This window comes from Gossypium raimondii, chromosome 12, assembly GCF_025698545.1.
Source record: "Gossypium raimondii isolate GPD5lz chromosome 12, ASM2569854v1, whole genome shotgun sequence".
In the NCBI taxonomy this organism is placed as follows: Eukaryota; Viridiplantae; Streptophyta; class Magnoliopsida; order Malvales; family Malvaceae; genus Gossypium; species Gossypium raimondii.
In genome coordinates this window covers 37,413,871-37,427,736 of record NC_068576.1, presented here as the reverse complement: position 1 = coordinate 37,427,736, position 13,866 = coordinate 37,413,871, and the positions used below count along the sequence as shown (strand labels likewise).

Sequence of the window (13,866 nt, the reverse complement as noted above, 5' to 3'; positions counted from 1 at the left end):
ACGGTAGATTTGGTTTCCCCGACATTGCAATTAAAAAGATTGAAGCCACAACGGTGGATCTTACTTCCCTGGCGGTGTAATGGAATAGATTGAAGTCGTGACGGCGAATCTTGTTTCCCTGACATTGCAGTTAAACAAATTGAAGTAAATAATCCTATTTCTCTGAAGTTGCAGTAGAGCGGATTAACATCCAGATCTTATTTTTCTGAGGTTACAGAGAGCAGATCACATCAAGTTTTATCTCCCTGAAGTTGCAGTGGAGCAAACTGAAGACCTAAATCCTATCTCCCTGAGGTTGTAGTGGAGTGGATTAAAACATACAGATCTTATCTTTCTGAGGTTGCAGAGAGCAGATCGCATTTAGTCTTATCTCCCTAAAGTTGCAGTGGAGTAGACTAAATATAGCAAATTTTATTCTTTTGAGAAGCTACAAGATACAACTCCTATCTCTCTGACGTTGCAGCGGAGTGGATCGAAGCACTAGTTCCTACACCTCTGAGGATGCAGTGGGATGGAATGAGGCTACTTAAAGAAGAAGAGCGCTAAGGGCTAGCGTGACCGGGCACAATTGGGTTTTTTAGTCTTTTCTCTGTTCTCGTTACACGATAACGAGCAAAGAGGGGCAGCTGTAATACCAAAATTTTTGGCCCAGGCCCGCAAAAACAGAAAACAAAACAAATTCAAATAATGTCCATATTACAGACCAAAAATGAAGCCCAAATAAAAAATTAAATAGTCTATTTTTACATGGATGTGGCCCGATTTCACCAGCCCGATTACCCTACAATCCAAATCAGCCCAAAACTGAAAAATTTGGAAACCCTAGAGTCTTCAGAAGCAGCCTTCTTCCTAGCCTTGAGGCCACAGCAACCGCTTCCGCCCCACGTCGCCCTTGCATGTCGTACACGTTGTCCCGCGCTCCAGCGCGTTCTTCCTGCAGCAAACAACAAACCACGACCACGAACAATAGTAGAAAAATACAAGGAAAAATGTAAAAAAAAAAAAGAACAGTTTTTGGGAGTTTTGGCTCCCTTATTTCGGCTATTAAAGCCAAATAGAAATCTGTAAAAGGGGGAGAAAATATTGTATTGAAATATTGAAGAAATACGAAAGAAAAGAAAAAAAAAACATTTTGGAAGGTGATTGATTTGGTTCTGTTTTTTTTTCCTTTTACTGTTTTTTTGTTTTCTTTTACTTGTTTCTTAAAATAAATAAACGAAGTGGAAGAGGAGAGGTTCTTACTAGTAGTGGCGCGCCATTGATGCCCTTGCTGCGTTTCGTTCGAATCGGAATTGAAAAGGGAGGAGGTTTCAGTGAGGAGCAGAGAGGGGGAGAAAGCAGTCCTTGCGGCTATTGTTGCTGAAAAGGGGAATAGGGTTTTGATTAGGGTTTGAATGAGATTTATTTGGTTTGAAAAACGGCACCGTATTAGTGTAACCTAATATCCCATGTGACCCGACCCAGAACCCGACCAGACCTGCGTTTTTTACTGCACTAGTTTATTTGCGCGATTAGTCCCCTTGTTTTATAATGTGTCTAAATTAATTTTTTTATTTCTTTTAAATTTTACTGCATATTCTATTACTGTTTCAATTTAATCCGGGTTGCTGCGCAGCGTTTTGGAAGGAGGGATTAATTTCCCTTTTGGTCCTCCACTGTTAAGCGCGTGTTCTATTTGGCCCATTTGCATTTTATTTATTTCAAATCTGCCTCTGAATTTTCGTTTATTTTCAATTTAATCCCTAATTTGTTGTTTTATTTTTTTTTCATTTTTTTATATTATTAATTCTGTTATATTAATTACTATTATATTATTTTATTATTATGCCTATACGTATTTACACGCATATGTATCTTATAATATATATGTATATATTTTAAATGTTTTTTAAATAAATACATATACATATTTTATATATTTTACTATTATTTTATTTTCTTAGTCTTTATATATACATATACACGTATATACATTTATATTTTATAATGTTTATACATTTTCCATACCATATAATCCATATATATATTTTTATAATATATATTTTATACACTATTCAAAATTATTTTAAATATATTTTTGCATTTATATATATATATATATATATATTTTCATATTTTCATAAGTTACTAATATATTATACTTATACAATTTTTATTTTATTTTGTAAATACATGTATATGTTTTATATATTTTTATTTTTATTTTATTGTTATAATTTTTGTATACGTGTGTATATATATGCATTGACATTTTATAGTACATATACATGTATAATTTAAATTAAAGTATTGATTTCATGTTGTACATTAAACATTTTATCACACTTTTAAAGGAAACAATGTTGGTTTTTATTAAAGCATTAAAATTATCTTATTTTGTAAGTTTTCAAGATATTTGACATTCATGATTCTCGAGAAAGATCGTGTCCTAACTTACTGGATTTCGATTATTTTTTCGATGAATTTAGAGAGCCAAGTATTTATTTTGCAATAAAATCACACGGATTCAAATAAAAGCTTATTCTCGGGAATTCAAAAATGTTGGGTCCTAACTCACTGGACATGACATTTTGTCATCTCGAAATAAGAATTTTTAAAAAAGGTAAATAAATAAAGGCAATGTTCGGTATTTGGAATTTTGAGAAATTGTGCCCTAACTTACTGGGTTTCGATTCTCTTCATTTTACCTAAATAACCAAATAAAAGCTTATTCTCGGGAATTCGAACATGTTGGGTCCTAACTTACTGGACATGACATTTTGTCATCTCGAAATAAGAATTTTTAAAAAAGGTAAATAAATAAAGGCAATGTTCGGTATTTGGAATTTTGAGAAATTGTGCCCTAACTTACTGGGTTTCGATTTTCTTCATTTTACCTAAATAACCAAATACCCTTCTTAGGTTTAAATGCACGAGTTTTAAAAATCAAAAGACAAACTTAATTTTGAAGATTAAAAATATTGCGCCTAACTTAGTGGGTGTGACGTTTAAATTATTTGAAATAAGAACGTCTTATTTTTTAAATTCATTCAGGATAAAAAAGTTTCCTTTTAAAATCTTTTCAAATTTTCAACACCAAGACATTAAACGATCAATTCGGTACCGATTTTGGGCGTTACGAGGGTGCTAACCCCTTCCTCGTACGTAACTGGCTCCCGAACCCGTTTTCTCAAGTTTCGTAGACCAAAACCGTTTTTAAGGTGAGCCGATCACACCTCCATCAAGGATAGATGGCGACTCCAATTTTTATTTTTTAAAGTCGACAACTAAATTTTTATTTTCAAAAAATTAATTTCGACAAACACATCAACCATTCTTAAAATAGTTTATGGAATTTATTACAAAATTGATGACCTAAAGTAGCATAAAATTTTTATTGGAATCCAAAATTTTATTTATGGATATCAAAATATTTATGATTCGAATCACCGAAGCTTTAAGTGTTGCGCTTATTTTAAGGAATTAATTACCAGTGACTCCGGATTTCGTGAATATGGTCCATACTGTAATTTTGACTTGCTTTCAATTCCTATCGGCAACTATGAATATTGAAATTTTCATCCAAAATAGCTTTATAAAAAACTTTTAAAGCCACCATCTAGGACTAAATTGTTAAAAGAATATTTTTGGTATACTTTAAAGCCATGATGGCTTAGACTGATTTCCACATTTAAAAAACTTAAAGCAATCATGTCCCTACCAATGGACCTTGTCTTCACTTTGTTTTCATCTTTAGCATTGAAAAATATATATAAATGGATAGAAAGAACAAAAAAATGGGCATTTGCTCCTCCTTTTTCCATTATGATCAACCTTTTTTATAACCATCCCCATATATCCACCAACCAAATATATATGGGATAAAATATTCGTATTAATCAAGTCATCAATTTACAATTTTATCTCTCTCAAATTAAAAGAAAACATTCATAAATTTACAAAACTAATACACTAATAATTAACAATCAAACCTATTTCATTTACGGTTAAGTTGGCCTAGTATTGTTTGGCACTTGCAAAACCATAAAAACCCCTTTTTCTTTCTTTCATTTGAGGTGTTAATAACAACTTCTTCTTCTTCTTTTCATCAAACCCTAAAACAGCCAACATGATGGTGATGGTGATGATGATGATGATGAAGTGACTTTTCACCATCAATCAGCCCACGAACATTCCTAAACTCTTCTACATGACAAGGGATGGTAATCATACCCTTCTGCTCAAACCCATACTCTTCCTCAGCTTCTTTCAACAATTGCATGAACAAAGGATGATTAAAATACAAAACCGGCACCACAAACCTTTGTTGTTCTTCTTCTTTTGGTCCTACTTTGATAGCCAAACACCCTTTTGGCACACCCTTTGCTTGCTTCTTCCCTTGATGATGATGATGATGATGATGAAGATGGGGTATGTGTAAATGAAAGTTCCTTGAATTTTTCTCACCATTACCCATTTCTTCAACAAAGGTGATGATCAAAAATGAAAACCCTAAGAGCTTATAAAAGAAAAGGGTTGTATTATAAGGAAGAACAAGGGAAAGGCCAAGGGTTCTTTGCTAAGGATTGTATGAAAATAGGGAGTGATGAGTAAAGAAGGAGTTTAGTCATGGTTGATAATCCATACCAAACATCTAAATTTATTACCTTTATTTATACACTATAGGCTTATGAAGAAGGGGAGTGGGGTTATATGCTACGGAAAGGACTAGGGTTTTTTCTTTGTTTTTTTTGGAGAAAGTTTGTTCCCATACGTTTGATTTTAAAGGGAATCTTATGATGACAAGAAGAGGAAGATTAATTACGTTTTTTTCTGTTCTAAATAATTACAAATATATTAAAAATTATAAAAAAAAGACTTAATTTTATCAAAATAAATTTAAAAATTCAAACTAAAAAATCAATAACCGAATTATGTTGAATGGTTTAAAAAAAATCAAACCAATATCACCTGATTCAAATTTAAAAATAATTTAGAGTTTAATATAAAAAGAATATAAATATTGGGGTAGGAATGGCGTAATGTGTAATTAATAACGAATCGAAGGGGTAAGACGCGTGGATGGAGGTGGAAGCGAATGTGGCATATTTTTTAAATAAAGAAAGAGATTGCCGACAGACGACAACATAGATGTCGTTTTACAGTTCTAATAATAATATAATTTAATACTCAGTTATTTCTAGTATTTTTAAAATTAAAAAATAGGATCTAGAAAGTAATTAAAATAGAAGTCAGGGAAGGGAAAGCTGTGTCCAAACAGACATGAAAATGGTGGTAAGGTCACGTCAGCTTTGTGATCATTAAATACAAATATTTTTTAAAAATTACTAACATATAAACCAATGAAATAATTACTTTAATTTTCCTCATCTTTATATGATTAATAAAAGGGTAAATTATCAAAATAGTCATTTTTTTTGTTTATCTCAAGTTACATTTTAGTCACTTATGTTTGAAATGTTACGTTTTAATTACTTACATTAACGTGTTATAACGTTTTAGTTACTAGGCCATTAATTGTTGTCAACGGTATAACGATAAACTAAAATGTAATGGTATAACGTCAAATCATCATTTCAAACAAAAATTTTAGGTGGCTTAGTAACTAAAATGTTACGACACGTTAACGTAAGTGACTAAAACTAACATTTCAAATATAAGCGACTAAAATGTAACTTGAGCTAAACAAAAGTGACTATTTAATTGTTTACCTTTAAAAAACAGCTTGATTATTTTTAAATATTCAATATTTATTTATTTTATCATTCTATCAATATTGCACATGTCATCTAATCTTTTCTAAATTTTCTATTTTAAAAATACTGTGGAACCGTATTCCTGCTACTACGTGTTAAATGGTTTCTCTCTTTTACATATATAATTTTTGTTTGGTAAAATAATATGGGTAAACTATAAAAACAGTCACTTTTGTTTGCCTCATGTTATATTTTAGTCACTTATGTTTAAAATGTTATATTTTAGTCGCTTACGTTATCGTTTTGCTACGAAGTGGTCACTTTACCATTAAGCTTCGTTACCTCCCTAACGGTGATCCTACGTGGCAGTCCAAATGAGCTTTAAATACCAACTTGGATGTCCTACGTAGCAGTCCAAATTAACTTTATTTAATTTAAAACCTATTTTCATCCCAACAACTAGACATCCAAGTTGGCATTTAAAACCCATTTAGACTGCCACGTAGGTCTGTCGTTAGGGAGATAATAGAGTTTAATAGTAGAGTGGTCACTTCGTGATAAAACAATAACGTAAGTGACTAAAATGTAATTTGAGGCAAACAAAAGTGACTATTTTTATAGTTTATCCAAAAAATATTTAATTATTATTTGATATATTGATAAAAAAATTAGTTTCACAAAAGTGATATATCCAAAAATTAGTTTCAATAAAAAATTATTAAAATATCATTAAATAATTAAAAGTGACCATAAATAATATGATGGAAAGGGTACATAAAATAATTTCTTAAAATAATAATTAGTATATAAAAGAATGAAATATTATTTATGTCGAAGTACAATAGCATATTATTCTCCGTATATAAAATGCTATGCTAAATGGCATCACTTGATAGAAAGGTAAAAGCATTATTATAAGGATGGATTCAAATCAGTCCTCAATTTACTCCTAAATTTTAATACAGATAACATTTGCAATTCAACTCCAAACAAAAGGTTATATTTGCAGAACCATAAAAGTCTATCCACATGAAAAACAGACAAAAGTTAAATTAATATTTTTAAAACTTTTATGGTTCTACAAATGTTATCTGTATTTGTACTAATAGGAGTAAATTGAGGACTGATTTGAATCCATCCTTATAATGGAGACCTAGCAAATGCTTTTTACCTTTTTATCAAGTGATGCCATTTAGCATAGCATTTTATATACGGAGAATAATCTGCTATTGTACTTAAGCATATATAAATTTGGTGGAGAAACATCCTCCCCATATTCTCGTTCCTTTTTTTTTTTTTTTTGTAATTATACTCCATTTTTCATTAATTGTTGGTGTCATTTCTAGTTTGAATATATGTTATTGTACGAATTCAAACTTTTCTACAAATAATTTAAATTATATTATATTCAAATTAGATTTTGGAATCCCAAAATTCCATTGGTATTCTATAAATGGTGAAACGAGTCTCCATAGACGCCGATCCCACAGCTACAACGCATTAGGCACAGTGTAACACACTAGCAGGGGTCAACTACAAGTCCACGCTCCACTTATAATGTTGCATATCCTTATTATAAAACATCTACCATTCCCAAAATTCCAGCAATTTTCGAATTCAGATCAAATTAAAGCAATGCCCTTAATCATCTTTTTCATTTAATCGAACCCATCATTTCATCGATACATTACATTGGTTCGATAATTTTTTAGTCCTTAAAAGCTACCGACATGGTCACAATTAAAGTAATAAAATTATGATTTTCTTGCACTGAAATTGTGGGAAGAATAAGTATTAAAAATGTTGTTGTGTTACTAACTATTTAAAACCAAACATAAATTAAAAAGAAAATAAAAGTCACTAAAGTGGAAGTAGGGCAAAATTAGGGTTAGTCCACATCTTAAAAATTCAATTGATGTTGAGAACTCACCACTCATATAAAGGTTTTCTTTTTTCTAAGACCATGTTCATAGTACATTATAATAGTACATAGTGCTTTTTGGACATCTTGAATCTTAAAAAAAAAATAAAGTCTCCAATGGAATATTTCAAAGAGAATCTTTCAAAATCATTTTAGGGTTTCTAATCTTCTTAAATATGCTCATATATATATACTAACAATAGTACAAGAAATAGCTAAGGGACAAGCTCTCCCAATTTTAGAAAGTTTTCATTAAGTTTCTCTGCAAAACTTAATTTCACATTCCATCACTGAAGATCTAATCTTAAATTCAATTCTTAAACATCTCCTACCTGAGCTCGGATAAAAAATCACATTTAACACATTATTTTTACTACAAAACAAAGTTTTCTTTTCTTAGTGATGGGAAAAAAATATGATAAGAGTGGTAGTAGAGTGACACTTGACTATAAAGAGGGGGTGAAAATGATTCAAAGTGAAAGAAGGAAGTGGTGGGCGATGAAAACACCATCCAAAGTGGGGGAGGGGGAGAGTAGCTTTTTGGATGTTAAAGGCCTACCTATTATTCTTCTTTCTTTCTTTTTTCCCTGCGATTCAAATAATAATATTTTTTTAATGAACGTAGAAAAAAAATTAAAATAATGATTTGACTTAAACTCAATTATTTGAAACATAAACTTATCCAAATGTAGGGCTATGATCCAATGGTACAAATCACCACATACATGTACATATATGGAGTTCCACTAAAATGGAATTGTAGGCTAAAAATATTCAAAAGCGTTAATATAACTTTTAGTCCTTGAATTTGACAAGTTTGTTTACTTCAGTACTTGAATTTGGATTCTATCACGATTTGATGGTGTAGGACTCTGATATTGTGCCACGTTTAAAATTTTAGGTGATGACAACGCAAATTCTCAGAGTGGTACATCATCAAACTTTTACATTTCCCAAGTTTAAGTAGCAAAATGGACCCAAAAAAATACAAACATCAAATTAGACCTAATTGTTAAATTTAGGGACTAAAAGTTATATTAACCCTATTAAAAAATATCGTTGGTCAAATTGTGTCCATCCCTTTATTCGTACACCACATGCATCAAAAACAACTTTATAAACTTTTTTTTCTTTTTCTTTTTGTGATTATGATTGAGAATTTGTCCACAACTTTCACCTTATCATAGAGTTAGTAGGTCATAATATCTCGTCACTGCTTTCGTCAAAATTTGCTTGTTACTAGCTTGATTGGTACTGGCCTTGTTGTCAATACAAAAGGATGTGAGCTTGAGTACATTGAAGCGTATTATCCTTCTATTTATAGTTTAGTTTAAGGGGCTATGGATAGTCCTAGAATTTTTGTCAAAGAACTTATAATGAGATTATTTTAAAAAATTTAATATAATTACATAAGTGTACAAATAACCATTTTTATCCGAAAAAAGATAATTATATTGATAATTAAATTAAAATTTATTAGTATAATTACATATTTTATTCGAATTATTAAATTTGGGTTCTAAGGCATTAGTTCCGTAAAAAAGAAAGGGTTTAGACTTTAAAATGTTGATCCAAAGGTGACAAGTTGGACTTATTGAGCTCTAGCCCAAATCTGGTCACTTTCCATTTTTATTTTTCATAATTTTTAGCTTCAAATGAGTATAAATTACTTAAGGTATTTATGGTTGAATCAAGTTGGGTTTCTATATATGGCATTACTTATCTAAGCTATAAGTCCTGCCCAATATATGGATATTAAATTGTACTCAAATTAATTCATATTTTAATTGATTAATTTAAATTCATTTATTTAAAATTTTATATAAATATAGATTTAAGTTTTAATTTAATATTTATTAACTTATTTTTATTAAAATTTAAAACATAACCATTTTAAATATTTTTAACAATTATATTATAATATAATATAACTATTATTGAGCTTATCATGAATAATACTAAGGGATAAATAATAAAGCTACACATAAACTTTGTTTCTATGTGCAATGCTATACATGAATTTTGATTTTCTTAAATGTATACAATTGGATCAAAGTAAAGTTTAATGCGTCTATCTGAATCACAATTAAAATTTTGCGTATGTAATTGCACCAAATCCAAATTTATGCATCGAATTGCACATCGAAATAAAGCTCATGTGTAGTTTTTATGTTTATCCCTAATACTAATAATAAGAACAAATGTTCGCAATGGCCATGGCACTCAACATGGGTTCAAGTCATGGGACCCTACACTTGATGGGAAAGTAGCTAAAACCCTAAAAGCATCCAACGAGTTAGCTAAGATCCATGATTGAAGCCAAGATATGTTAAGGGGTCAAGTTAAAATTAACTTTATTTAAAACTATGAACTCAAATGGGCTGATCATCAAAGTGCCTCAACCACATTGGGAAAACATTCCGCCATTCAAAGATTGGCAATGGCAACGCTAGCACCCGACATATAATTTCAAATCATGGGTCCTTCAAAGCGGATGGGAAGTAGCTGGTGGACAATATTGAAAACTTTTTATGAGATGAAATGAAATCAAGCCGAGCATAGGATCACAAGATATGTTTATATGCCGGTTCAAGTGGTGGCATGTGATTCCAAGCTGATCTGATTAAAACCCTTTCTTCTTTCCTCTAAAAATGTAATGTAAGCTTAAAAAATTTCTTGGGTAATAAACATCTTTTGTCACACTAGAAAACAAATGCAATAAAAAACTAAGCTAGTTTTTTATCAAATAGGTTTCTGTTATCAAACGAATCAATTTAATCTTTATTAAAAGAATCAAATAAGTTTAAATGTAACAAAGTTATCATTTATTATATAAAAATTCTTATTTTTACGAAAAAAGATTTTATTCATACGTTACTAACCAATGGTAGTATAAAGATTTTTTTTATTTTTACTGAATTACAAACACTCAACATATCTTGATGATCAATTTTAGATAAGATGTAATAATAACAAAGCCAAAGTAAGTAGTTTTCCTTTCATCATACCCACACTTCCATTGGCAAAGCTCTTTCATGCAAAAAGAATTTAAATATTACATTCCTTATTCATTCCAAAGACACACAAGCTAGCTATATATATATATATATATAATCAAAACTATTACTGCATCATATTTATAGTTTAATACCTAAAGCATTTTCTTATCCATGCAAATCTGGTAAGTGGTAACATGTAATGCAGATCTGTATATATGAGAATATATAAGTGAATATGTCTGTAAACATCATCTCCAACTTGAAACCCTAGAGATAAAGTTTGACCAAACTTGAAAACCAGATCTTAATAACAGCATGAAACTGACAGATGAGATAAAAAGAAAAAAAAGAAGCCATCATGGAAAAAGATCTGAGTAATCATGAACTAGAAAAAGAGGGTTTACAACTTAGTACTGACAGAAAAAATAAAGAAAGTAATGATGAAACTTTAACAAATTGGTCAAAAACCCTTTCATCATTCCACTGCAAAGTAACAAACAACCTTAATTTCAGTAAATAAAACACCCCAATGATCCAAAAAAACAACCCAAACCTTTTTTACATGCTGCAATCCATGGGAGTTACATATGGGAGCAATGATTGGGGGGAATGAAGCCTGGTCCGACGACACTAGTATAACCTTAATCCATTACAAAAATAAGCAATATAAAGATCCCCACGGTAATCAGAACAATATTGCAGGGAAAACGGATTAGAAACACAAGTGTCCCCGGTCCAGACAACATTCCCCTCAGAATGAATGCTCCCCTAAAAACTATATCTTCAAAAGAGGCTTTGGTGGCAGCTAAGGGTTTTGTGTATGTGCGTTGCTTGGATTCTCTCTTATCTCTTTATCCCCCCCAAGAGTTTAGCCTCTGTTCAAGGGAGGGGGGAGAGAGAGATGGGGAGAGTGGTGGGGTTTTGGCCTTTTTGGGTGATAATGAAATAATGAAGAGGAAAATATGGGTGATGGGGGAGTAGTTAAGATGAGTAAAAAGAGTTGGAATTTGGAACCCAAAGTTTAAAAAAAATGACAAATTTTGTAAAAGGTCCTTGTATTATGTACTTTTGATGAAATTAGTCTTTCTATTATAAATTGATGATGTATAATTTCTCTAATTTTCAAAATGTGCATTTTTATTCTTGAAGTTAAGGTTGGATTTGATTTCTGAAAGTATTTTATATTCTCATTTTCAATGAGTAGTTTTATTTTTTATTTTAAAGATGAGAAACACATTTGATAAATAGAAATAAAATGTGTTTTCAATAAAATAAACAAGTTTTATATTTATATGAATTTGAAGTAGGATACCAGATTATATAGGTTAGGTTATCATATATATGTATAAATTTTTGAAAAACTAGGCAGAAAAGTTAGATTTAACATTTCAAAAGTGATAATTAAAAATGATTAAATTATAGTATAAGAACTAATTTGTAAAAAGAACATAGTATAAGGACCTTCCATAAAATTAGACGTTTAAAAAAAGATAAAACATAGATGCAGACTCGACCCTACTAGCTATTTATTTCCTCAGTTTCAGAAAAGACCACGACCACCATGCACTCGAATCCATTTTTTTAATTAAAAGAATTATAATTATTATTTTAAAAATTTCAAACAAAACCAAAATTAGATTTAATAAATCTAAATTTAAATAAAATCGATTATTGATTTTCTCCAATTTGTTGGTCTGCACAATCAAGATATATGGATGATGGTGGGATGCAGTCATCAAACATGATAATAGTAATAAATAAATAAATAAAATAAAATAAAATTACCGCTTAGATTGTTGTGTCTGATCTTTTACGTAACCTAGAATTACTGTACTAATCATAACAAAATAATAGAATAGTCAAGTAAAAAAAAAGTGAGTCACACTTACCCATACCTAATTTTCTTTTCCAACTACAACTTTTATTTAAATACCATTTCAGATACTAAGTTATTTATAATAATAGAGGATGCTTGTGATTATAAAAAAAATGGTTGCCTAAAATACGCGTTTACAAGTGTAAAACGTGCATGGGTTTGGATGGGTGGTGAAGTGCGATGCGCTTAGCTTATTTTTTGTCTCACGTTACAGTATTTATTTTCACTGTCACCTTTGTTTTTACACTAATCGCAAATAAATGTACTGTCCATCTAAACCCACCCTAAGCACTTTCTCTATATGAATCTATATTTTTTTTAAAACTCGAGAGTAAAAAAATTATACTAACATGTTGAGAGTTATTGACACTTGATAACATATTTCACAAACTTCTTCTTATAAAAATTATCAATTGCAAATTTAATTTCTTTGAATAAATAATACTTTTTTTGGTTCATTAAAGAAAGGACCTTGTGTGGTGTGTCACTATCGGGAATGGGAGAGGAATTCGAGGCGATGACCGACAGATAAGGTCAGAGAGTCCACCCTCTCCTTTTTTTTACCTATCACTTCTACATTTAGCTAAACTTAGGTCAAAGTAACTACATTTTAACCTTTTTTCATTTTTTCATGGCATTTATTACAAAAATCAAACAATCACAATTGCATTTAAAGGATGCATAATGTAATTGCATTGGTAGTAAATGGTAAATTAGTCTCTTTTTTCTTAAAATTTTTATTTATTTTAGTGTTAAAATTAATTTTATATATTAACATAAAATATACATAACACGTCACGGATAACTATCTAATTATTTCGTCAATAATATTAATTTCTAATAATAAAATAAATAAAATTTTTAACAAAAAATTAATTTACGTTTTTTCTAATAAAGAAAATAAATATCATCTAAATCTTTACTATACTTTCTAAATTAATCCAAATCTCTTCAACTCAAACCTAATACGTGTTTGTGATATATATAGTGGCTTCCATGAGATTATGATGTGTTTGGATTGTGGGAAAATATACATTGTTTTGTAGGTGTCAGGATAGTGACATGGCGAAACTAGTATCATTCTAACAGTACAGGTGACTCCCGCAAATTAATGAAAACTCTTTTTTTTTTTAAATAAATAAATTAAAACTTATATTAAAGCAAAAAATGGAAAATATATAAATATCAATGCTGGCATGCTCTATAATCTATGTTGTTTACAGCAAAGGCTCCACCATTTTTTTCTTTTCTCTTTCACAACTGTACATCAGAGTGACAAACGGAGACGACGATACTAGCTCCACATTTCAACGCTTTTCTTTTACAGTCTCGAAAATGGTGTGTGTGTGTGAAAGCAAACAACACGTAAATGTC

At 30.2% G+C, this 13,866-nt stretch overlaps 1 protein-coding gene across 1 annotated transcript; it reads right to left on the bottom strand.

The window, feature by feature from the left end:
- Positions 1–3,762: 3,762 nt before the first annotated feature.
- Positions 3,763–4,645, bottom strand: LOC105763939 (auxin-responsive protein SAUR32). Its single transcript, XM_012582347.2, has one exon. It carries the CDS (start codon positions 4,454–4,456, stop codon positions 4,088–4,090), a length of 369 nt encoding a protein of 122 aa, XP_012437801.1. The 5' UTR covers positions 4,457–4,645; the 3' UTR covers positions 3,763–4,087.
- Between the last annotated feature and the right edge of the window lie 9,221 nt (positions 4,646–13,866).

What these genes read in the sequence shown, in the direction of transcription:
- LOC105763939 (XM_012582347.2), bottom strand. Translation starts at nt 4,456, where the DNA reads ATGGGTAATGGTGAGAAAAATTCAAGGAACTTTCATTTACACATACCC.